The 26,975-nt window shown below is 41.1% G+C and overlaps 1 protein-coding gene across 1 annotated transcript; it reads right to left on the reverse strand.

Annotated features, from left to right (window-relative positions):
- Nucleotides 1-378: 378 nt before the first annotated feature.
- On the reverse strand, nt 379-22,567 carry EDEM1 (ER degradation enhancing alpha-mannosidase like protein 1). Its single transcript, XM_028719337.2, has 12 exons — nt 21,743-22,567; nt 16,429-16,501; nt 15,077-15,180; nt 12,768-12,939; nt 11,857-12,040; nt 10,304-10,478; nt 8,263-8,383; nt 7,273-7,443; nt 6,723-6,796; nt 5,500-5,596; nt 4,940-5,125; nt 379-3,574 (listed from the first exon to the last, which is right to left on the reverse strand). The coding sequence occupies exons 1-12, from the start codon at nt 22,228-22,230 to the stop codon at nt 3,485-3,487; spliced, it is 1,935 nt and encodes a 644-aa protein (XP_028575170.2). The 5' UTR covers nt 22,231-22,567; the 3' UTR covers nt 379-3,484.
- Between the last annotated feature and the right edge of the window lie 4,408 nt (nt 22,568-26,975).

Below are 26,975 nucleotides of genomic sequence, written 5' to 3' on the forward strand. Positions count from 1 at the left end.
AGCTGCACCTATCCTTTTAAACTTAGCAGGATTCTCTCTCTCTCTCTCTCTCTCTCTCTCTCTCTCACACACACACACACACACACACACACACACACGGAGATACTATTCCTAGATTGCAGCAACAATGGATTTGGGTTTAGGTCTTCAAGTCACCTGGTGACAGCATAAAGCTCAATGAGACAAATATAAGACAGGTTTCTGCAGTTGCATCATGACAGCGTGTCCAAATGAGGACATCCAACATTTAAAGCCTGTAAAGGGTAAAAACTGCCCAGTCTTACACATTACGCAGAAAATGAAACACCCTCTTCCACAGGGTCCTCCAGTCACTTATCATTTTCTGTTAGAACTTCAGAAAAGACAGGCACCACAGAATTAAGAAATAGTATTTAATACAAATTATAATGTAAAATCTGCGTTACATTTTCCAGAACATCTGATCCTTTATAAACAGTAACGCCCTCACCCTCTTAAATACATTTTGTAACAATGCCGTATTAGGCTAGGAGGAAAAAACCACATATTGCACATTATGGTGAGAAATTCAGTTTGGTTTTGTGAATTGGCAAGTTATCCAAGCAACGCTTAAGACTTGGTCTTAACACTAATATTGCAACAGAAGAAACTGGACACATTTTGTAACAATAAAAGGTATTTTATAGGACAGTGTTGGTAATCTTCAAATATTGAAAGACTGCAAATTTCAATATTTCACTTGGAAATTTGATCTAGTCCCTTCATATCCCCATAGATAGTGCAATCTATGTCAATATCAGGTATCTGTTTGAGTGTTCACAGCACATATTAGCATCTATGAGTGGCCTCGGACACCAGTCACTAAGGACAGATACAACCTTCTCAATATGAGATTTTATCCATACCAAAACCAATCAAAATGCTGGCTGAATCACTTGGGAAAGAACTATACTATTTTGACTAGAAGTAAAAGTGTTTTGTAAGTGCCCTTAAGCCTTTAGAACTCTAGTAACCTGGTTGTTGTTTTTTTTAAAAAAGCAAACATCTGAAACACATTACTTGGAAAAATAAGCCAAAGTGTAAGTCACCATTTGGACACCCAACATTTTAGTAGGCACAAACTTTCCTAAGTTGAGTTACAAAACGTGCAATTTGCATCAAAGAGGCTACACATAGTCATAAGCGCCAATGTGGACATGCCGAAAAAGTTACACACCCAGTCGACCCCATTATGCAGACACATACATACCTTGTGACAGCATGCTTTGTTGACAACATGATTATAGCAGTGATAAACTGACTTGTTTCAGTTTGCATTTCTCATCACATCAACAGCTTATGGCCAGGATCTTTTTTCAACAACAAAAACTTTGGAAATACTTAGTTTCAAAAGCAGTTCATGACTGGGGTGGGGCCCAACTGGGCACAATAGCAAAATTCACTGTGTTAGTAAAGTACTTTGCATAAACTGCTCTATGGATTCCAGCCAATGTTGACGTTTTCAGCTTTTTTGCTTCACACATTCCCTCCTAAAGCACATGTTCTAATTGTGAACTGTTAACATGTTCTCCTTTGCAGGATTAGTAGATGATGCCAGCCCAGTATAACTGCTCAAAAAGCCCAATCATTCTTTTCACCTGCGCTCTCCTCGCAACTCAGGAAGTGTTGCTTGACCTGAAAAGTCAGCTACTAGGTCAAACATCATAGGCATAATTTTGGAGGAAAAAAAGAAGGCCATTAAGATCTGGTCTCACCTATAGAGGTATCATGGTTTTTATAGGATTTTAATCTTCCAGAGGATTCTGAACTGTTCGCTCTCTCTTACAAATAGCAACACTGAGAAAATAGGAAGAAAGGCTGTACAGTGAAACACAAAATCTTCTAGGCAAACATAAGCCTACTTTGAGATCCCTGAGATTCATTTGTTTGCCAAAGAGATTAAGCAAGCCCTAATTATTTATTTGATAAATATTATGTAGTATTTGAAATGTGTTTTGTGAAAGCAAACATATATTATGAACTGGATTAGGTTAGTGAAACTGGTATGTACACAATGCATGGTAAAGTTTGATCCAAGATGTATTGCGCTTTTCAAAGAGGAAAATGCTGATCAATAATCATATTTCAATCTACTGTAAGAATCCTCAAGTGGGTTTAAATTATATTCCTGAAGGCAGGCAGATACTCTCTTCTACCTTCCCAGCCTTACTGGGGTGTGGAAGAAAGGCGTTGTTCATCAGAAAGGAAGGCCTCATCTTATATCCATTTTGGTTGCCCCAAGGTGCTTCAAAAATGATGAATATTCTTGTCACAGGAATTAAAATGGGAATCAAAGGCCAGCACATCTTTGAGGATCAGCTTCTCTCTGTACTTCTTCTGCTATATGTATATGTAAAATACATGCCCCAAGAAGGGGCAATAATCACCTGTAAATACTCAATTCACAGTAAACGTGAAAGGAGAGTGTACAACCCTCAAACACTACTTGGGATGTTAATCTTTTATATTGTAAAAGTACAATAGTTATAAATGATTTTTTAAAGGTTATTTCTTTCTGGAAAATGAACAGCTCAAGCCCTTGCCTCTGTTCTGAAAACAGCTAAGAAGGCACTAGCTCAAAAAGCTTACATATTACAACTACAAGGAATGTAAATACTTAGATTCAGGAAGATCTCCCAGAGAGGCACAAAGCAGGAGATGAATATAAACAGAATAATGTTGTGACTGTTGGTAAATCAGCAATACAAAGTATCAGATGAGTGGCTCTGTGCATCTACACCTACTAGAAGGCACCTTTTAAAAATTACTGGTTTCAGAAACTAGTAAACTCCATACACCCTTGAATGTGCAATTCTAATTAAGAACACTGTTTTCAACATCAGCCTAGATGTTAGTCCTAAACACAGTGATGCAATATCTTGGCTGATATTACAGCAAACTGCATTTCAATTAGGACATTTCCAGCAAGACACCGAGTAAACCAGAACCTATGGATTTTTTCCTACCTGAGCAATAATTAATATTGTTTATTGCTAGTTAAGTAATCTAATAATTAAGCTTGGTGAGAGAAATTGCACATTCCCTTTTTTCCACACACACACACACACCCTTTTTTTATAAGAAATATATATAGGTTCTCTCCAACATTCTTATTTAGAATGCAATTAAGAGATGTGGCAAAACAGCATTTCTGATACAAGATACTTACAGTCCTTTTAAAAGGTCACCTTAGTCTATCACGTATTTTTCAGAAATACAAGCTTCAAAGTTTCACATGCGATAATGTAGCTTACATTAGGCAAAATATGCCACATCCGACTGTATTTCAGTGATAACAACTGGAGTCTAGCACGGGATCCTCTTTCCATCTTTAAACTGAATCCTTCATTACAGTGAGTGGCTATTTAAATGCCTGCACCTGCTATAAGCTATGTGGCTCAAGAGACTCGTCTTCAGAACAAGATGCTGCCTTGCGCCTTAAGGATTACTCCATATGAAGAGATGTTCAGATCAAGCCCACCATCTGATCAATCTGTCTCATGTAAATGCTCTTCAAAGGCAGCAAGTATCTCCTCTCATCTGGTACTCTGTTGCACTGCAAAACAGAAGGAGATGTTTTTTAATAGTTGGAAGTTCACAGTAGCTTGCTTTTCAGGACTGAATCTTGTACCATTTGGATGGGAGGGCATGATTCACACCACGCATCGCTTGGCAACATGACAGGATCAGATACTGTTCCTAACAGAAGTAAGGGAATGGGCATACTTAAATGATGAGTGTTACTCGACACATTCATATCTTTAAAAGTGTGAGAAATAGTCCTTCAAATAGTTTGCCTTCAGACCTATCCAAAACTCTGGTGGCTTTACAGGAACAAGTAGAATATCTCTGTTAAACTGCTACATTCCAGGAACATCAACTCACCCATTGTGATTCTTGGTCATGCACACAAAGCTCCCTTTTACCACTGGAAGGAACTGATGAGTGAACTTGGCTTTACTGCATTAAACAAAGCATCTCCTTGACTACCTGAACCAAAATGTGCCCCCCGCCCCAGAGTTCAACTGGATGGCAAAGACAATTACTGTATTCCAGGCACGTCCAATGGGCAGATCATGATCTACTGGTAGATCACTGGACGTCTGTGGTAGATCATTATTAGATCACTGGATCCCCCTAAAAAAAGCTCAACAAAAAGGGGGTAGATGGGTAGATCACTGCCAGTTTTTAACTCTGAGTAGATCGCAGTCTCTTGGGAGTTGACCATCCCTGTGTATTCGTGTGAACCAAATGAATACAGCCTTTAGTATCTACATAGTTTCTGAAAAATTCGGAGCTAGGTCTCATGTGGTTCTAGTCACAACCATTCAAGAAGGGTGCAGAATTGTGCATTAAATAAATTCAGGCAAAGACTATGAATTATAGTGTCTAGAAGAAATTTTATGTTGTTGAGATCTCATTTCTTTCTGAATATTTGGGCTTTTAATCTGCTATTGCATCTTGACCCTCGTCTAGAAAGACAAGCAACACTTATATGCATGAAACAAATATGTCTTGGAGAATACTTGGACACAGGTTATCTGAACACTCAAGTTTGCTCCCCAAAAGCTTCAGATTTAGGTCCCTGCAGGCTGGAACCTAAGATTCTAAAATGGGTTTCTGATCCTCTCCACGCCCTCATAAGCTAATTCTAAGATCATTCCTATTCAGCAAAACAGAAACTCTTTACAGGAAAAATACATATTGCGATTGGCATCATAATATATCTGAGCAGCATCCATGAATATATTTGCTGAAAAAACAGATGTCCTCTTCTGTTTAAGCAAGTACTCTTTCCCCCCACCCCAGGACACTCTATATTAACTAGTTACAAAATGCTTAGTTAACTGGGCAGAATTGTTTGCATTCCCTATTTCTGTACACAACTACTATACTCAAACTGGAACTGGTTTATATTTACATTAGAAGTAGAGTTGATTGCTCTAAGTTCATTTGGCTTTAGCTTTTCAGTCTTCTTCTGTTCTTCAGGGAAAGTATCTTGCCAGAGTGAAACACGAAGACGCTTATCCAGCGATACTATATGCCCCTCTGTAGTAAACATATATCGATTGCCCGATTTGTGCACTGGGTTTTCTTCATCAAAAAGCTGAAACAAGAAATGTTTATGTATCCTTAATGTTTCACATTTAGCATAATACAGCAATGCAGTACCACCACGTTTACAAAACTGACACAGATCAGGACACAGGTTACTCTGCAGCTAGGTGCCATAAAATGTATTTTGAATATGTAGATTACCAGTATAACATATTTATTACAGACTCTGCCTGCCAATGTGTTAGATACACAGATTATATTATAAAACATTTTTGTGTGTGTGTGTGTATGTGTGTGTGTGTGTAAACACACACCCCTATGACTCATAATAAGCAGGCCTACCACTTGTTGCTAGTTTCAGTTCTAGTGAACAAGCCTATTTTAAAACAGAAAGCCCCAAGGCTGACCATAAAGAATACCTACCAAATACAAATATTTACATGTTTCACTGAGAAAAAAGCTTTCCATCCGATCTTCTTTGGACTTCTCTATAACATGGTGCAGAGTAGCATAGCCACATCTGAAATAAATTTTAAAAACTTCAATTAGCACTAGCAAGCCACACATGTTTTAAGAAATTAAGCCCAGAGAGGGATAGCTTGGTCAATAGAACATGAGACTCTTAATCTCAGGATCACGGAGTTAAGCCCCACATTGGGTGAAAGATTTCTGCATTGCAGGGGGTTAGACTAGATGATCCTCATGGTCCCTTCCAACTCTACAATTCTATGATTCTAACTGTATTCCAAAAGTTACTGCTATTCTTAGCTTTCTTCTAGTTACTGCTGATGGAGCAACTCTGCTCTGTCAAGCAGCAGACCCAAGAGCAACAAGCAGATTTTGTTCTAATATCTCACAAACACAGTGCCTCTTAGAGCCATTAGAACAAATATCCCACAACCATTAGCTTGTTCCTCTCCATAATTCAGGCTGGTAGTGGGAGGAGATGGCGAGAGGGTGCTGAGAAGTGTTATGGCACAGTGACAACTAAAGAGCTTCATGCCTAAAGCCATGGGCATGCTGGGAAATATTTTCCTCGTTTGAACTCTCTTCCCTTCATCCATATGACTCCTTATGAAACTTGTAAGAGGCAGCAGCAACCCAGTGAGTAAACCCCACTCTGTAAGGGACGAATGCCAGACTGCTTTCTTTTCCTCTAAGACCTGCTTGTGGCCCAGAAATTCAGTAGCAGCATGTCAACTGAACACCTGAAAACAGCAGAGAGGCTTATAAACACCTTTGCTCCTCCCTATAACTCATGTATTTTGAATGCACTGTAAGCTGCCGCCTCAAGAAACTTGGTTAGTAGGCAATATAGAAGTACTACACACAAAATAAAGTGAGATTTGCAAATCCAACATAGGGGCTAACACCTGAAGCACAGGTTTTTCAAACATCTCTTGTGAGCACTGGGATCCAAGCCATAGCGTTTCTGTTGTTTACAAGCAAAGAGGTTGCTCACATGCCCGTTAAATAAGAGATTTAAAATTAATTCAAAGGAAGCAAGCATATTTGTATTAACTGCCACATGCAGCTCAGTTCAGAAGAAACTTCACAAGTAACTTAAAATAAAAGGTTCCATTTGTCTCTATATTTTCCAATAGCTAAGCACAAGGTGATATTAAAAGTTTAGTTTGAAAACTAACTTTGCTTTTGTGTGCTTCTCCAGACTCTGAAGAATATCCATGCCTACATGGAGATAAAAGGGATTCTTTGTTGCCTAAATGAAAGGAAGGAAATAAGTGTGAAGAAATTATGCAATGCCATGTAAATAAAGGCTCAAACACTAGTAAAGCTAAATAGTTCAGCCACTAAAAAGTAAACAAACCAGATGCAAAACCATAGTTTAATCCTAGTTTGTTCTCACCAATAAGAATTTAAACAAGTTTCCAGAGTTTGGATAGTGGACCACTATGCCAATTCAAATGTTAGCATTGAGGGAGGAGGTGAACCCCACACCCTCTACACAAGAAAAACTAAATTACTTAACCAGTTCTTTGGATCCTGATTGTCATATCCAAACATGGAACCCAAAATGTAATTTAAACCAATGATTCCCTTAAATCAGTGTTTCTCAAATAGAATAGATTGAATCAGTCTGAAAATAATGAACTGTATATTGGGACCACACCTCTTAAGCAGCAGCAACAAGGATACATTCATTAAGACAATTATATATTAAAAAAACTTTAATACCTGATAAAGAAGATATGTAGATTCTACTAACTCTGGCCTTAGGGGATAAAAGAGGACATCGGGTGCCTGTAACTGCCAGTTGTACCTCTCTGGAAGAGCTCCATATCGTTTCCATATGGCATAATAAAATGCATGGAGGCAAATAGCATCTTCTACATCACCTATTAAAACCTGAGAAGCAGCAAAATTGAAAAATTGCATAAATGAAGGACAGCTCACATACAGTAACATTACCAATTTCCTTCATAGTATCGTCAGTCTCCCTAGGCCAGGAAAAGCACCAGCCAATAAATCAGTTATCAGGAACGCTGCTCTAAAATTGTGTAGCAAACATTAGCTCAGCAAAAGAACTCTGACTTTTGAAACATATAAAAGCACTATAGCTGCTTTTGGACCAGACACCACCAAGCAAATAATAAAAGTAGACTGGGAAAACCTATGTATTAGGTGCATGCTGTAACGTGCTGTACTGTGCAACTCCATGTAACATTCAATCAGCAGCAGTAGCAGCTGAATTGCTACATACCTTTAGCTGCAAAAGGAACATAACCAGTTTAACTGGAGGTGTCAGTGGTCAAGGAACCTTAGTATCTCCTTCACACACAAACCCTTTTGCGATTATCTTGTACCACTACAACCCAACATCCATTTCATCTTAAGTGCTAAGCAGCCGGCTGGCCAATTAATGCCCTGGGAATAGGCACCGGCTGTCTCACTTCCCACCCGCATGATGATACTAACATTGCACTTCTGGGATCTGTATGGTCATACATATGCATTTTAGCTCCAGCTGTTAAACTAGTACCCACAACTTGCAAGTCAACTGCACAGTGCAAGGCAAGATCAGAACTGAATATGGGGGGGTCTTTCCTACCAGATGCTAGTTTTATATAAAGGACCAACAAAATCTGTTTTAGGTTGGGATGCTGAGCTCCTAATAGTTCACATTTTGCAAAGCTTTCTATATTTTCTCCATCAAACTGAACATACCTGAAGCCCAGGGAAAAAAGCTTGAAGAGAATCAATCCATGTGTTCATCAACTGCCCACTGAACATATTTACATTAACATAGAGTGGTGGGTCCCCTTCACCTTCATTACAGGCTTCTCTCCTAAAAGGAATAAAAAGCAATGTTTGATTCAAAACAATATGCTTTATCATTATATGTACAAGTGAAGCACACTGAAGACAAGATTCCATTTCACTCCTGCTTCAGCATCTCAGAAAGCGGGTTGCTTCAGCTTGGACCACCTTGACCACAACCCACTTTGGCCTAGATCCAAAGTCTCATCAAAATTTGGCCTTTGTATGACCCCTCTAACTACAACAGAGAAATCAACCAACAGCTGTAACTTTTAAAAAACTTTTTGACAGAAATAGATAAAAATGTGTAGGCACAGTTGTTCCTTCTGAGAGTATGAAACCTGACAAACTTTAGACAAGTGCAGGATTTTTTTTGTGCAAGAAAATGAAGTCTTTTAGAGTCTGGGGAATAAATTTATTTTTTTTAAAAAATCTTGCATGGGTCAATTTGTGTGCAAATAACTTTTAAAATACCTTGTAAAATTTCAAAAGGACAGATGCCAAAGTCTGAGCCTTTTGGCGAATGAATAAAATGTTGTTTTCTGCTCTACAACACAGACAGATAAAGTGAGATACATTCCCCCAAGCCCCCACATCCAGTGAACACAAGCAAAACTAAGTTCTCTGTAAAGTTATTCCCTGGCTGGAAGTTAGAGGCCTCTTCTCCCTCTACCAACCTTATATGGAGTTTATAACAATCATACAGTGTAGTTCACCATTATAACCCTACTTGCAGGATGGAGGGCTATGCCGAGAAAGTGTACGTACAGCATACCTACAACAGTGCACATGAGTTTAAAGGCTTGTGAAATCTTTCAAACATGCTACAGCTTTGACTCCTCTGATGTCACCCAATCTCGGAGATTATAGCAAAAACTAAGCAGGTGGTAGCTTAGTATAAAGCTATCACTGTGTATTGTTTAAGCATGATTATAATAATGTGGTGTGGATTTAATAGAATTATTTTTTAATTGGATCATTTTTTTTTTGGATTCTTTCCCCCAACACAAAAGTTTTCCAGTGTACATCAGAAAATTTTCCAGTGCTTTAGAGAGTAATCTAATTAACATGTTTATTTTACTTACATTGAGGAAACAAAGCTGGACACATTTGAAACTGTGAAACCTGACTTATACTGTATTTGTAACTAGCATACATTCCTGTGAAATGGAAAATAGAAGCACTGGGAAACTTTCCACCCCACATCACTGTTACTATAATGTTAGAGTAGATGGCACTATATGGAGGACAGATCCTGTCCAGAGTTCTTACAATCAATGATTTGACACAGGGAAACCAAGGAAGGGGAGCTAAGAGGAGAGAGGAGTAAAGAGGGGGAAAACCATTTCAATTTTGTTTACTTAAGGTTGCAACCCAAACTATCTGCCTAGGATTCAGTTACAGATAGGTAGCCATGTTGGTCTGCCATAGTCAAAACAAAACAAAAATCCTTCCAGTAGCACCTTAAAGACCAACTAAGTTAGTTCTTGGTATGAGCTTTCGTGTAAGGTGCTACTGGAAGGAATTTTTTTTTGTTTTATCTGCCTAGGAGTGTAACTGACTTTCACTTACACAACAATATTTCACCTTCCACTCCTCCTCCCTGGAGGTTGGGGGGCTCTTTGGAACAGATCTGAGTGGGGTATGGGGTATGGGGAGAGGAAGGTGAAGTCCCATTGCACAAGCAGAAATCTGCTTGTACACATCTAATTACAAGTAGGGCATGGGGATTAAGTGGTTATGCCAAAGACTGAACAACAACAACATGGGTTTGCAGAAGAATTTGAAGGTAGACAGTAAGAGTCATTTTAGTTTGTAGTAATAATCACAGTTTTTAAGTGTACATCAGAGGAACACATAATTATTCTTAAGGAAACTGATGTTCCATGTTCCAACCAGCCCAGGCAAGTTTTACAGCCTCCTGAAGATAGTAACGTAAGAAACATACCCTCGCCTTAAGTAGTTCTGAATACTCTGATAAGCATCATTGAACATCTCTAGATCTTCTTTTTCTCCAAAGAGGATGTAAGATTTCAAAAGATATTCATAGAAGGAATCTAATCCTGCTCCCAAACCACTCTGCTTTCCAACCCAGTGGCCAGTTTGAATATTCACAACATTGCCTATGAATTAAACACAAAGACAAAGATTATCCAAGAATAGCTACAAAAATTGTTGCATTTATACATTGTTTGGCTGATAATGCTCAATGTAGTATAAAATTCCTGTATAGCATGAAAGAAATTACAATAAAGCGTATACAATCTCAAAAGCCAGAGGACATCAGTATAGAAGTCAAGCATTACACCCAAAACAAAAGTCTGGATGCAAAACATTCAGTATGGGAAAAGTACATCCCTTTGCATTGTCTTTTAAAAATAAAATTGTGGCTTGGGTGCTAGCGGATCTCCTTCAACAGTCTGCCAATATAAGCACTCCTAAAGGGGACTTTAAGCTTGGACTTCCCAAATCATTTCAAGAGGATTCTAGGACTATATGTTCATTAATGTACAGTGGTACCTCCGGTTGCGAATGGGATCCGTTCCGGAGTCCCGTTCGCAATGTGAAAAGCCCGCAACCTGAAGCGTCATATCTGCACATGTGCGCAGCACGATTTGGTGTTTGTGCACAGGCGCAAAGCATGATTTAGCGCTACTGTGAATGTGGCGAAACCTGGAAGTAACCCTCTCCGGTACTTCCGGGTTGCCGCAGGACGCAACCTGACCTAAAAAAACGTAACATGAAGCGGACATAACATGAGGTATGACTGTATGTGAAGCACTGAAAGTACAAGATTTTATTAAAAACAAACTTTGAGAACAGGGCTTGGAAGACCAACAGCACAGTTCACAAATAATTAGTTGTACAGAATCCCATCTTCATCATCACGTGTGCACATAGCTGCATTCTACACCAGGTGAATATATTGCAGTAATCAGTACCCATATTTGAGTGTTTCTAGAACATTGCCGTGGTGCATTACTGCAGAGATAATCATTCACTAAATTAGGGTGGCTTCACACAGCATGCAGCTAATGTATATTCCATTGTGTGTACATGCAGCAAGGATCCCAGACAATCCCATCTCCCGATTCTGTAATATGCCTACCTATGATGCACTGCTCACAAGCAAACATCGGATGCACTAGCGTAGAAGTAAAAAATTATTCCTAATGGAGGATTTTTAGGCAATTGGGCACAAAGGTCCCAGTGCGACCATACAAATGGTGCTGTGGTTAGTTCAGTGGTATAAGCTATCACAACTATGCAAGTACCATGTTGTCTCCCACAACTGCTCCCCTACCTTGCTGGGAGGGAGGGATATCTGATTAAAAAAAAACTTGCCTTCCACCCATTGCAGCTTGCCTTTGCTTTGTAAGTCAATCTGTGAGGCTCACTTGAAAAGCAGTATATAAATATCTTAAATAAGTAACTTTTCGGGATTATATTACTGTTAAGAAATTCTGTTAATTATGCAAGACCCATAAACCTATTATGCACCTAATAGTCCAGTGTCATTGCTCCTTAGACTCCAGAGTGCTTTCACAGCTCGGCGGGCAACCCATTCAAAAGTGGAATCGCCCAGAAGCCTGCTAAGAATTCCAAATTCCACCAATAAGGATCCAGCTCCTGCAGTGCAGGTCTCATTGTTGCTGCCAGAAGGAACTCCTGTTCTTAAGTTTACCTACACAAAGATAAGAAGGTTTAAATGTACATTTCTTGAAAAGCAAGCAGCAATAAGGATCCAGCTCCTGCAGTGCAGGTCTCACTGTTGCTGCCAGAAGGAATTCCTGTTCTTAAGTTTACCTATACAAAGATAAGAAGGCTCAAATGTTCATTTCTTGAAAAGCAAGCAGTTATATTTCTGTCTTTTGCTTCCTTCATTTCTACCCCCTTGATAATCAAGGACAAATATAAAGTGACTTGTGTGTTTCATCAGTGTTCTGTCATGAGGTTGCATCATATTCCACAGGGAATCTGTCTTAAAGGAGTATCCAGATTAACATTAGGCATGTAAATACCCAGCCATCAAAAGACCAAGGTCAGACACTGCAAAATCTTCAACATGGAACAGCTCCAGGAACGCAGTCATGTTGAGGAACCAACAGCTGACCTAGGGCATCCATTAAAGCAGTTGATTTTGACAGCAGATTTTTAAAGTGAGGGCAAAGATATTTTCCGCTGTCAGGCTGTATGTTTTAACATGAGAAAGCAAGGCCTGTAAACACAGATGTGCTGAGAAAGGCGTTGCTTCCTCCACAAAGCTGCTATACATGGATGATATTCCAATCTAATTTTTCAAAAAGTGAGCCTTGCGTTTAATATTTAAGACCCATCTAGCCCCCGCAAGTGAAAGTAGAATGAAGTATTAAAGAAGGTTCCATGAAAACCGTTCTTCATGGCACACTTACCCGAGGATAAGGAATTCCTGTTTTGGTGTTCTCAAAAGCAGGTAACAGTCTTACAGCCAGGTCATGAGCCATATGCAAGAGCTCATTATCATAGCCCTTAATAGTCATATCCCCAAAAGGCTGTCTGGCATCTGTTATGATGATATGGGCTGAAAGCAAGCTTCCCAAAACCCTGTAAGAGACAGTTTTAAAGGAGACAATATATAATTTGCTACATTATGTGTAATGTACAACATATCAGTTATCAAAGCTAGGTTCAAGCTGAAGAGCAAACAGAACATTAGCTTATATCAGGAGTGGGGAACATTTTTCAGTCTAAGCGCTGCAACCCTCCTGGTCAACGTTCCAATCACCTCCATCCATGGAAGCAAGGGTCATCATCAGAATTCAAGGACACATACTAGTTGGACAAAAACCACCTGGGGTGCAAAGCAGGGCCACTGAGGGATGTGGCCTAGGGAAAGGGGTGAAGGAAGTTCCATGGGCAAAGCGAGGCCTGGCTAAGAGAGACATTTAGGTCTTGGGCCCAAACCGCATTCTATACTCTTCAACTGAAAGATCAAAATGTAAGAAGCAGAGCATCTTAATCTGCTTCTTGAGCTATTTCACATCAGTTTTGTCTACCAGCACAGAATTCAGAAAAATCTGCTGTCATTTACTTGCCATGTTTCCTACTATCACAATGTCTTAATACCAATTTTATCATGTCCAAACACAATATAAATTATTTTATGTTTATTCTGCACACCATCCCATGCTCAGCAATATTCTGAGCTTGCATATCCTGAGCAAGCACACATCTGTGATTGTAGTCTCAGCTAACAAGGAAATACCAAGTACAGTAAAGTTGAATTAATTAATTTAAGTGCAGGACCTAAATTGAGCTTTCAGCATGTAGCTAGCCTCTAAAAAGGCTCTGAAAATTACTGGCTAACACTGAAAATTGCAAGCCAGGATGCAAATCACTGTGATAGGTTTATATATCTCCACTAATCTATAAACTTGCTGTTTCTAAATTATTATTTTTCAAACCCCTCAATAGAAAGTCCTCTTAAGTAAAAAAAAAATCAAATCACTAGAACAGATTACAAACCTTTGCTCTATCTTTCTTATAAAGAAGCCAATGCCAAAATGCTGGCAATTTGCTTAGCTGCAAGAGGCAAAATAGATATATCATGACTCAAATGCATTGACACATTCTTTTTATTTAACTAAACATAAGTAAACAAAAGGTAAAGCACAAAAAGGCAAGACTTGACAACCTTTAAGCAATGAAGTGGTCACAACTGGGGGGTAAGGAACAAAAAGGGTATGTTAATTTCAGTGGTTAATTTCAATTCTGCCAGTTACAGGTAACATACATTTCTTGCTTTTGAGTATCTGAATGTGGTTAAAATTGCAGGTGTTGGAAACAGAGTTGAATGTGGCAAGTTTGCTGCTCTCAAAGCACAGTGGAGTTCTATAACAAAATTAACTGACAAACTGAGGAGTACCTGCATTAGTACTTCTGCACACAGCATGCAGTAAAAAGACTAATAAGCAGGACTTTTTTTCAGGGGGAACTTGCCAGAACTGAGTTCCGGCACCTCTCAGGTGGGCATCCTTGCCATTCTAAGAGAATGAGGGAGGCGTTCATGGTGAGTTCTGGCATCTCTTTTTTCTAGAAAAATTGTTGTTCAGTCATGTCCGACTCTTCGTGACCCCATGGACCAGAGCACGCCAGGCACTCCCTGTCTTCCACTGCCTCCCGCAGCTTGGTCAAAGAAAAATAGCACTGCTAATAAGGGCAGTCACCATGATGCAAAGCAGCACTCCAACTTGCAGTGTGTTTTTTATATATAAAAAAATGAGAGTGCAAAAAGAGGATGTTGTAGGGAGGGAGATACTGTTGCATGCTCCCTTCATACAGCACAGCAGCACAATCCATTGGTACTGTACAGCGAAAAGTTTTTTATCTCTCTGTAGTAGATGTTTACAGTTTTACACTTTGCTCCTAAGGAACTTCATGCGTGTCCTCCTCTGCTTTGACTTCAGGGGTAAGTACAAAAAATATTGCTAGGCGTTTAATATTAAGAGGACTAAAATTATTGTCAGTTCCCTGTGGTGTTTGTTTATAATACAAGCGGGTCCTCTTTAACCATCTATTTTGCTTTAGTGAAATTCTATCTTCCATCACTCAGAATTACCAATTTATTACACTATGTTGTGAGACAGCAAGCAAGCAAGCATAAATTAACTGTCTTCTGAAAATGTGATAAATTTAGTTGGTGCTCACATACAATGCTCTCAGATTTCAAGTGGCAACCTACCTAATTGTTGCTTCAAAAACTTGGACGGTTGAATCTGTGTCAAACGATACAGTGTCTATCACTAGTTTCACTGCTTTCTGGAACTCTGAAGAATTTCCCATTACCTTTAAGGCAAAACATAATTATCAGATTACAGAATCACAAGTTTTTGTACTAGCTGTTTAAAATGTTTAAAATCAAAAATTAAATATCAGGCATTACTAAAAATCATAGAAATTTCCATTGTTACATTTCCTAAATCCCAATAATATTTCAGGACCTCAAAAGGTACCGTCCTAAAAACAACAAAGTATTAGAACACAAAGCACCATAATTTAAGTGTGATTGTTTAGTAAGGTGTATGATTTATGCAAAAAAAAAAAAAAACCAATTGCAACAAAACTATGCCCTATACAAAGTTTCAAAGTATATGAAAACAACTTCCAGGGTTAAATGTATAACTGTCTAAACAACACCATGTAAAGAAGCTATAGTGATTTGTCCAAGCTAAAAGCAGGCTCTAACACTAATACAAATGGTGATGGAGTTAAAATAATCAGAATGCAGTGGCACTGGGGTAATTCCACCAGGAAGAAAATGATACAAAAGTCTACTGTGGTATGGATCTTAATAACAGTCAATAATCAGGGTGGTTATAAAAATATCAGATGTGTTGAATCGAGCTTGCTTGACAGAATTAGTTTACTTTAAATAAAAACCTTCCTCAGTTAAGAAAACTACCTTGGCAGCAAGACATTCAATTGCAACTGCTTACAATTGACTCCACTCTGCTCCATAGAGTCTGCTGGCACATATAATCAAATCTCTCACTGCTTGTGACTATCACCAAAGCCAGACATGAACTGAAGCCAATAGATCCCTTTCCCCTGAATAAGGGAGTTCCGTTTCCAGCAGAAGAGAACTCAGGAAAGGGGAGTTATCTAAGGGGAAGATGTTGGCACCTGTCTGTCTCAAGAGACAATGGAGTGCACCTCCTGGGGTGAAATCAAACTCCTGCATTAACAGCAACGAGGTGACCTCCCCAGGGCGCAAGCCTGGGCAGTGTGTATGGAGGTCCTGGATTGCCTACGAAACAAGACCTCCTTCTCGGCCTCACTGATATGGTCCAAAGAAAGCAGAACAATACATCTGGCACCAGCCTGGCTGCAGGAGTTGCCAGAAGGAGGTGTACAAGGCACCATCCAACCATCTTAGGGACTCCACTCTGGATTTGAATAGTATGGGTCTTTGCCCAGAAGGCATGTGTGTTAACCAAGGCAAGGAAGGAAAACAAGAGGTGCATGTGTGGGGTTGTAACTACTTTTGATCATTTTTTCTTTTTTTCTAGTAATTAGAAAACATTTAAAACTCACTGCTAGGGTATCCAATGCATCAATCAGAGTAAGCGAGTAGTTTCCCAGGACATCATTGATATTCAGATTTGAACTGAAATAAAGTCAGTTAGAAGTTAGTTCTATCAGATTTTTTAAAAGTTAGTTCAAGAATGTACTGGTAGTCTATAAATCTTGTAGCCCGATACTAAGCTTGATTATCTAGATGAGAGTCCTAAAGAATTTAATGGGATATGTTCCCAGCTAAGTACGCAAAGGATTGCAGCCTTGGCCCCATAACATAGATGCAGTATTAGCACACTCCTACAGTAAATCAGTCTACTGCCATATTATACTTTTAATTCAGTCATATGCAATTTCTTTCATAGTAAGGCAAAGATGCAACCTTGGACCTTGAACGCCTTGGCTCCCGAACAAATCAGCTCCCAAATGATCAAAACCCAGAAGTGAGTGTTCCGGTTTTCAAACGATTTTTGGAAGCCGAATGTCCGACGGGGCTTCTGCTGCTTCCGATTGCTTCTGCAGCGAATCAGAAGCCGCGTTTTGGTTTTCGAACATTTTGGAAGTCGAACGGACTTCTGGAACAGATTCCGTTTGACTTCCAAGGTACGACTGTAATAGGACACATGGTCTACCAAGGTCAGAAACAGGATATAAGTGAACTACGGTAGGCCTAGGTATTTTGACTTGATGGACTGGGCACATCTGAAATTAAAGTGACACAAATATCTAGAAGCTTTACTGCTGTCTGTGTAACCTAGTGAATAAACATATACAAGTCTAAACTGGGAGATGCAACTTCAGATACTTGTTGAACTATGAGCAAATTAGAACATCATCAGAAAATTGTTCATTCTTTTTCTAAATTAAATTAAAAATAATTCTTGTTATAAGGCTTGATACAAAAAGAAAGACAGGATTATTGTGCCACATCTTCTCACTGAGCGCTCTGCTGTTTAAAACAAAACAAAAACTGGTGCTCTCCAGATGTTGCAGACTACAAGTCCCATAACCTTTTGTCATGCTGTCTGCTGCTGAGAAAAGTTGCTGTTAAAAATAGCTAGAGGGCACCAGGTTGTTGAAGGGTGGATTAGGGTATATATACTCAGGATCAAAACACAATTGCTTATTTCTTCAGACACACAATCAATAACAAGGCTGTAAAAGGGTGTATTTTTCCTTCTTTCAAAGTGTATGTAAGGATTAGGAAGGGATCCAAAGAAAGTACAAATACATACACTCAGAGCTTAGCATGCTGTTTTTGCTACAGCAACCACTGAAGTGAGAAGCCACTGTTCAGTTTAAGTTACCTTGTCTCCTTGTGAGAACTATTTAATCAAAACAGCAAGTAAGCTCTCTCATCTTTTTTTATTAACTTTTCTCTATTCTTCAACCCAGTCTTATAGTCTTAACTAGGCCCCAAAATGTGGCAGAAATGCATGATTTTCTAAAAGTAACTTGAAATATCCATACAATTGCTCAAATCTGAGGCTGTTATACAAACATCTGCGTGCCAGTTAAGTCTCAAAGTCAGAAAAGGAAGTAGCTCAAAACTGGTAGACAAGAAACACAGAAGCTGCTTGCAGTGAAAATAGATTTTACAAAGCAAGAATAGCTAGGAACATGAATACAGCCATGATATAGACTATTTTGACAAAAGTAGGCAGCTATGTTTATAAATACAACATTTAAGCTTCCTTCCCCTTTTCAAGAACTGGAATAAAGTTACCAATGTAACCTTCAAATTACTGGATTTAGTCTACAACCAGCGTTCAACACTTCAAGATATTTTAAAGTTTTGAGTTGATACTTATATTTTGAAAATATGTTGATTTGTTTTAGGAAATAAAAAAGAGAGAGAGAACAGATGTCTTGGAGAAGAGATGTCTTTCTCCAAGAACACAGTGTTCTTTGGACCCAAAGTACAATTCAAAATTGAACAAGATGGCAAAGGTTGACAACATCAGCTTGTTCATTATGAAAGCTTTAAGATTTACTCTGATGTTTCTCAACCCTGACAAAAACTACCCTAAAAGCACTTTCTAAGCATAAAATTAGATTTTCCTTACTGGTGCATCTGTTGAGAAATAGCCACACAGGCAATTATAAATATAATCTGGAAAGACAGAGTGGGTGAAGTCCACACAGTATTATATAACTTTATATGAAATAAAATTTTAAGCTCAAATTGCTCTGCTAGCACAGGCCTATTTGTTCAAGTGATACATAGCAAAGAGCCAAAATTAAATCCCCAAATAATGTTTAGGCTAGGTCTAATTGATTTTCCCATGTGCTTCACATATGTAACTGTGATCCTGATCAAATTCCAGAATATCAAGCTCACATTGATTCCATCTTTGTGTAAGCACCTGTCTTACTTAATTTAGGATGTTGGGCAGAAGGCTATATTTATAGTGTAGCTTTTATATAAAATTTAATCCAGTTATTTGACAATACATATTCCAATAAAACATGGATTATTTTGTATTCAAAATGTTTTTCAAAATCTGCCATTCAAAAGGTTCATTACCAAAGGCTCCTGATTAAACTTAGCGGTGATAATAGGACATATAATCTTATAGATCACTGAACCGTTTTTTAAAAAGGGAAGCAGCAAGTAGACTAAATGGATAGTTCTCACAACAGATGTATGTAAGAAGTGAGGCTCCCTCAAGGATCCATTTTGTGCTTTTTCATAATGGCCTGGACTCTGGCACAGTCAGGTCAAATTATTAAGGGTGGTAAAAAGAAAAAGGGATCACAAAGAGCTCCAAAAAGGTATTTCTCCAAACAGGACAATGTCAAATGCAGTTCAGTTTAAGTGTAAACTGATGCATAATGAGGCAAAAAATTATACCCGCAAAAAATATACACACCAATGGTGAGCTAGTGATGACTGACCAGAAAAAAAGGTACTGAGGTTGTGGTGGGTAGTTCAATTAAAATGTTGAGCTGGTGTGTAACCATTGTGAAAGAGGTAGATTCTGTATTAGAGATCAAGATAAAACTGCCAATATTGTACTGCCTTTATACAGCTTTATGGTGCAACCACGTTTGGAATATTATATACAATTCTGATTTACACTTCAAAAAAAATATATGCGTAATTAGAAAAGGTGCAGAAAAGGCAACCACAGCGACTAGGGGTTAAAGCAATTCCCCTACAACTTTTGGGGCTCTTCAAATTAGAAAAATAGATGAGGGAGGAAGACACGATAAAATGCACAAAATTATGTGGTGTGTTGAAAGAGGATAGGGAGAAGGATAGGGATAGGAAGACACTTCAGAAACAATCCTAGAACCCATCCAGTGACACTCAGGACAGACAAATGTACCACTTTAGACACACAGCAGATAAACTATGGTATTCAGTAACAGAGTTAGGAACTTGAGTGGCTTTAAAAGGGGATTAGACAAATTCATGGAGGATAAGGCCATAAACGGTTACTAGTGATGATGGCTACATACTAGAATCAAAGGCAAATACCAGTTGCTGGGAAATCATGAGCAGGAGAGGCCCTGGATGCAGGATTAAAGAGGACTTTGATCTGATCAAGAAGGTGTTTCTTTATGTCCTTAGGTGTGTCTGTGTCGACTAAAAGCTTTTGTGATCTTATTTACAAAGTGTCATTTCAAGGCTCGCTTACAAATAAGCTTGCAGGAAAGCATAAAGAATATGGCATGTAGATTTACTTGCAAACATGTGAAGTTGTTTTAGTTAAACAATGCACATCACTGAACTGCGCAAATCAGTAAACTGCTACTGCATGTATCTTACTTAACCTGTAGCCATTAGACAACAGAAAGAGACCTACCTATACAGAAAGGACAATGTATAGCTGCATGAAACCGAGAGGCACCAGGAATCTATTAGTAGCAACCAAAGCTTTGGCAGCAAAGTTAGTCTTTGCAACCAAGGGAAACCCCACTGTCGAATGCATCCCCCTCCCAGGAGGAATGAAGCAATGCTCATGCAATTTTTGAAGCACTCTACGATTTTTAAGACTGCAAACAACATGTAAGATGGCATCACTGGGTGCAACATAGTTGGGTCTGACACTTCTGTAAGAATAAGATCTGATAAAAGAAACTAGAGGAAACCAATAGCTGTCACACTCCAACCGTCACCTTTGCACTTTGGAAAGAGTACACATATGCAGTCACTACATAGCTCTTGTGACTGTTCAGTTTTATTGTTTCTGAAAGATTGCTTTTCCTATCCACAGCCATAACTTTACTGCCAGTTTCACTTCTCCTAAATCCGACCCTTCCCATCTCAAAAACAAGCTCCATGTTTTCACCTTAAACTCTGCTCCCCACCCATTTCTACATGCAGGGACCATTCAACACTGCTGTTGTTGGTTTTCCCTTTAACACTGCAACTGGAGTTAGCATCAATACATCCCTACCTTTGGGTTCCCAGACCAACCTAGGGTTCTTACACTCACAGTAGTTACAGTCATAGCTCCACATCGATACAAGACGGCTGGGGCAAGAGCAGGGCAAGATTTAGGTTTGATGAGGCCCTAAGCTACTGAAGGTAATGGGGCCCTTTATACGTCCAGCTGTCCTTTGTCAAGACCCATTACTTGCATCATAGGAGCCTACACAACACCAAACACTGTTGCTGTATGAAGGTTTTATTATATTTGTTTCTTATCTTATATTTTGGAAATGCACATCCATATTTCTTTTCCTTTAATTTTTTTGGGGGCCCCCAAGAGAGTCGGGCCCTAAGCTATAGCTTGTTTAGCTTATACGTAAATCTGGCACTGGGCAAGAAATGGGAACACATACTAATACCTATACTGTATGACTGCTAAACCACAGAGGTGGTAGTTGCTATCGGCTTCAAATGGGCTCCCTTTCAACTTGCTCCCAGGGCCTATGGCAGCATATCCCATAACCTGTTCCCTCCCCCCCCAAAAAAAGAAAATACTCTTTGAAAGGTGATTCAAAGTCTCCCCGCTTCAAGTCCTTAAGTTGCTCCACTCTTACTTTCTCGTTGAGTTCAAGTTAACCCGCTGAAACAGATGGGACAAGGTTTTCAAACCCACCCACCGAAAACCCTCTTAACTCCATTCTTTTGCCAACAGCCCAGGTAGACCACGTCCAATTCCCTCTCCTTGCCCGATCTCCAAATTCTCTTTTCTCTCTCTCTCGCCCCCTCGAAGCAAGGAGGGCCTACAGCCTGGTCTGCGGGGCCCCTGAACACGAGCAGAGCGCGCACCCCACCCAGACCCCCCCCCAAAGACCGTAGGACGGGCGTCGGGGAGGGCAGAGGAGGGCGGGGTGCCGAGCTCCGGAAAGAGTCCCCCTGGCGAAGGCTACTCACGGGTCGGCTCGATCGGGCCCCCTCCCGCTGCACTCGATGGGGTTCAGCTCGTCCTGGGGGAAAGCGTGCGCCATGTAGTTGTCGTAGCCGAAGGCGAACATGCCGCGGGCGGCGTCGCGGAGCTGGGCGCGGAGCTGCGGAGGGAAGGCGCGGCTGTAGCGCTGCTCGTACTCGTCGCCGCCGCCGCCGCCGCCAACACCGACGACCCTCCTGGGGGGCGACGAGGAGGAGGCGCCGCTACCGGCTCCCCAGGCCTTGCCCAAGAAGGAGGCCCAGTGCGGGGCGACCAAGCCGGCGTCGAAGCAGCGCGCGTCCGAGAGCGGGGAGGCTCCGGCTCCGCCACTGCCGCCTCCTCCCTCCGCCGGGCTGCAGGAGAGGCCCCGCAGGCGCTGGTGGTAGAAGCCCAGGCTGGGCCCCGCCAGCCACAAGAGCGCGTGCCCGGCCAGCTTCAGCGCCACCAGCGCCAGGACCAGCGACCGCCATTGCATGGTCGGAGCCGTCAGCAGCGGCGGCGGCGGCGGTAGCACCACGGCGGCCACCGCGCGCCCCTTTCACGCGCATACTTCAAGCGGAAGCTCCGCGCCTGTCGGAGGAGGGGACCGCGGAGGAGGGAAGCGCCCGGCCTCCCCGCCCCTCAGACTCCTCCTCCTCCTCCTTCCCACGTATCCTTGGCCGAAACAATAACACGTCTCCTTTAAGGGCCGACGGGTGTGAAGAGGCGCGAGAGGGGGGTGTTGCCGAGATGGGGAGGAGGAGGAGGATTGTGACAGGGCCGTGTCGGAGTCACCGTTGCCGCCGTCATCACGCGGAGACGGCGGCGCGGCGTTTCACGCCCGTCCCCGCCCACATGAGGTTTCTTTCCGAGAAGCGGTCGAAGGAAAATGACGACAGCAACAACGCCAGCCTTGGAACTGACGTGGCGAGCCACGATTTCACCCAGCCGAAGCGGTTAGCCAATCAGAGGGCCGGGAGTGTTGCCCTTGGGTGAACTCGGCGCGGCCTTCCTGGTGACGAGCGTGAAGGGAAGCGCTGCCGCCGCTAGAGGGAGTGCTTGCGTTTTACCTTAGTTTGTACAGCTGCTGTAAACAAGTTTGTACAGCTGTTGAAACGTGTTGTTTTTCCCCACCTCCCCCTTTTGAATTGTGTTTGGTAAAGAGCCGAATACCTTTTATTCCTCCCACCTGTTTGATTGCTTCACGCATTGGGGTTTGAATCACGCCCCTAACCCCAGTTATGATGCTGGGATAACAAGTTGTTTTATTAATTTGACAGCTGGTGGAAGTGATTTCATAGAACCACAGAATTACAGAGTTGGAAGACAGCTCCAAGGGTCATATAGTCCAGCCCCCTGCAATGTGGGATTCCCAACTATATCATATTCGACCGATTTACAGACTGCCTTCCAATTTGGGGGTGTGGCACGTGCTTCTCTGGTCCCTTTTCCAGAGAAGATGTGACACAGCTTTTTGCTGGTTTGGAAGGAGGGGCAGGTCGCACCATTTAAAAACCTCTATAAAACTTGGTTTTTTTATTTAAAAATTGTTAAAAAAATATGTAGACTCTACTGTACAACTTCAATCGCTTTTTTAAAGATAAGACAAATAAGTGGTTGGGGGCAAAATTAGCACGTGGAGGGTTTTTTAATCAACTTTCAAAATTGTGTTGAAACGCTTTCGTAAGAGTGGTACTACCGCAAAAAAAATTAAAATGGAAACGAAAGGATTTCTTAGCACCAAGTACAAGATAGATTTTAAAAATTAAGACGCTAATAAAATGGCAAAGGCTGCCAAGTATAGATGCTTGTTGATAGTCTCGCGTTGACCAGTAGGTCACTGCACACATTGAAACCATAAAGGGTAAAGGGACACCTGACCATTAGGTCCAGTCGTGACCGACTCTGGGGTTGCGGCGCTCATCTCGCTTTATTGGCCGAGGGAGCTAATATGGCCAGCATGACTAAGCTGCTTCTGGCGAACCAGGGCAGCGCATGGAAACGCAGTTTACCTTCCCGCTGGAGCGGTACCTATTTATCTACTTGCACTGGCGTGCTTTCGAACTGCTAGGTTGGCAGGAGCATTGAAACCATACCTCTTTAAAAAGACAGGAAAGTATTGCTAAGGCTACCTACACCTGTGGAATGTGAGCTTTTATCTTCACCCTACACCCCTGGGGGCGGGAGCAGTGATTGAAGCAGGTTACTGTTTATGTCATTTAAATGCTTGTAAAGAGAGGGAACCAAGTGTGGCAATTCCAGAGTAAACCCTGCAATTTTGCATCCGCATGGAGGAAATAATGTGACAGAATCTAGCGTAAACAGCTGAACACATGCAACCATCTGTGTAGAGCAGCAAAAAAGAGGCTCCGTAAGGTAATATGTGCAAAGTGGGGGGTTGATGCTGTGAGGATGCAAGAAAGGTAATTTGCTTAAACTTTTCAAAAAGGATTTTTAAGTTCAGTATTTTATTTTGCTTTTGGGAGACCTCCTTTTGTGAGATACCCACTACAGTGGTACCTCGGGTTAAGTACTTAATTCGTTCCAGAGGTCCATTCTTAACCTGAAACTGTACTTAACCTGAAGCAGCACTTTAGCTAATGGGGCCTCCTGCTGCCACGCCGCCGGAGCACGTTTTCTGTTCTCAGCACAATTTCTGGGTTAGCGGAGTTTGTAACCTGAAGCGTATGTAACCTGAAGCATATGTAACCCGAGGTACCACTGTACTCCATTTGTGTGTAGCAGTAACTCACCACAGCAATACCATTTCACTTTGTAGTTAGGTGACACATTTCATGCATCAGACAAAGCAGAATCTGGCCATGAAAGCTTACAACACATCACATTTTTAAAAGTCTTTTAAGGTACCAAACCATTTTTTTAACCACACAGATAAGATTTCAAACTGCTTCTACATGGACAAAAGCACCCTTCTCTGTAGATATATCAGAGACAAAATTTGACTATGGCTGTGATCCTAACCATGTCTACTCAGAAGCACGTACCATGGTAAGTGGGGTTAGATTACAGTCGTAGTGGGTAATATTGCAAATGATCAGTAAACATACCCTTCGTTCTAAAACAAATTTCTGAAGTATAAGACTTAGGTCTAAGCCCTACCTGTATGATCACTTTTCAACTTTAGTGTTCACCCATAGCAAGCCAAAGCTACAGGAAATGCACAAATAATATAAGGTTTTACACAGCCCGTTTGCCATTTAGCTCTACCCTATCCTTCCCTGAGTTGCTTTCTAAAGGTTAATGCTGTTACCTACACTGTGGGGGTAATGAGTCATTGAGCAGCAGGGACCAGCCTCGCAAGGAATCTCTGTCTCTCTCACTTTGTTTGAACACATAAGTGCTGGTTTGTATTGAAAATGAAGCATACTATGGTGGAACATAAATCACACTGATGGATCAAACCATTTTCTTGCAACATAGGGCTTGTCTACATTTGAGCGTTATTTCACTATTAATTAGACCAGACTAGTTCACACCAACATATTTGATTTTGTATATGAGAGCAACCTCAGACCACCATGCCAGTAGGCTTCTCTTTTGTCTGTCCCAGCCTTCAACCTTGTTGATTCTGTTATGCCAGATGCTGTATGCAGAACTTATTTTTTAAAAATAAAAATCTCTGCCCCCAAAATGTGCAAAACCAGAGCCAGGGAGTTGTAAATTTGCTTGTTTAGTGTTCTGGTATTGTGCAAATCTGAGGGATCTAAACAATTTATATCTAAATATATTAAAGCTCTTAAATTCGCAGCACACTTAAAAGAAAATTTTAGTGTAGATTGCTTGTGCAGTTTTTATTTTTATTTTGTGCAAATCTCAAGGATCGGGGGGGGGGGCAATTATTCCATTCAGGAGCACACCAGATGTAGTTACAAGCACAGCTAAAGAAGAAACTGAAGCATTCAAGAAGTAGCAAACATGGAAAGGGGAGTAGCAGAGTAACAATTGACCCACCAACTAGAAACACTAAAACAAATTTGGAACTCCAAGGGGAAGTGGTTTTAAGGATTAAGTGGGTTACTTTAATTACTTTATTAGTAAAACACAGGCCCTCCCCACATTCAGTCCTCAACATATATTTGAGGGAATGTGACCCTCAAGAGGAAAGAGGTTGCCTACCTCTAATTTTTATGTGAAATGGGAACCATGTTGCAGATTGGTATTAGAGTTTGTTCCTACCTCTAAAAATATAAATATTAGGCAGGCACCCTCACTATATACTGTTTTAGATGCCTATTTAAAAAATCATTTCAAGATTTTTCAATATTCATTTCTCACAGTGACCCAAAGTAACCAATTAAGAACTTCAAATAAAAATCTAAAAATATATAGCAATCCAGATAAAAGACAGGACTCCTGAACCACTAAGAGAGGCCACAGTGCCACCCTTCAAATTTAAGGCCCAAAGTTCATGTAAAAAGGAGTGTCACTACATGGTGGCTGAAAAATTCATAAAGAGGGTGTCAGGCATGCCTCCCCGATGAAAGCATTCCACAGGCCACCATCAAAAGGGCCTCCTGTTGAGATGGCACATGAAGAAGGGCCTCAGATTCATAGAATTGTCAAGTTGGAAGGGACCCTGAGGATCATCTAGTCCAACCCCCTTAAAGTGGCAGAGCAAGCCAATCGGGGCGGCACAGGTGCCGTGTGCCCAGGAGCAGGGCCAGCCAGGGAACGATGCTCTGAGGAGTCTGCCTGCCTCCTCCCACTCAGCCGCCCTACAGCGGAGGGGGAGGCAGGGGGTGGACCATTTGGGGCAGCACGAAGCCTGCAGGCACCCAAGCCACCGCGTCACTCCCAGGGCACACGTGTAGTTTGGGCATGCTGCACGCCCCGCGGTGAGTGCAGCCCGCTATTTTGTCACACACACCCCTCAGTGATGACACCTGGGGCAGTCCGCCCCCACCACACTCCCCTTCTTCTTCGTCTGCCCCTGCCCCCTTACAATGCAGGAATATGCAGCTATCCCATATGGGGATCAAACCTGCAACCATAGTGTTATCAGCACCATGCGGTTAGCTCAGTTATTACCATAAAGTTTAGTTAGAAAGATGATCACATGATCCAGATTGGTTCATAAGGTAAGACACAGCCCCTGGGGTCCTGTGTCACACGAGCATTTAAAGGCAAAAACAACAACCAAAAAACCACCCAGCACTTTTGAGTCCAGAAGCTAATTGGTAGTCAGTGCAGTCATGCCAGAATTTGTGTATTGACTGCCCT

Source organism: Podarcis muralis, chromosome 2 (assembly GCF_964188315.1).
Source record: "Podarcis muralis chromosome 2, rPodMur119.hap1.1, whole genome shotgun sequence".
In the NCBI taxonomy this organism is placed as follows: domain Eukaryota; kingdom Metazoa; phylum Chordata; class Lepidosauria; order Squamata; family Lacertidae; genus Podarcis; species Podarcis muralis.

Excerpts from the sequence above, each read along its gene's own strand:
- EDEM1 (XM_028719337.2), bottom strand. The coding sequence starts at position 22,230 with ATGCAATGGCGGTCGCTGGTCCTGGCGCTGGTGGCGCTGAAGCTGGCC. Across the intron at positions 16,502-21,742 it reads GGGCCCGATCGAGCCGACCC|TTCAAATCTGAATATCAATG; the intron begins GTGAGTAGCCTT and ends ACTTTATTTCAG. Across the intron at positions 8,384-10,303 it reads CAGAACTACTTAAGGCGAGG|GAGAGAAGCCTGTAATGAAG; the intron begins GTATGTTTCTTA and ends TATTCCTTTTAG.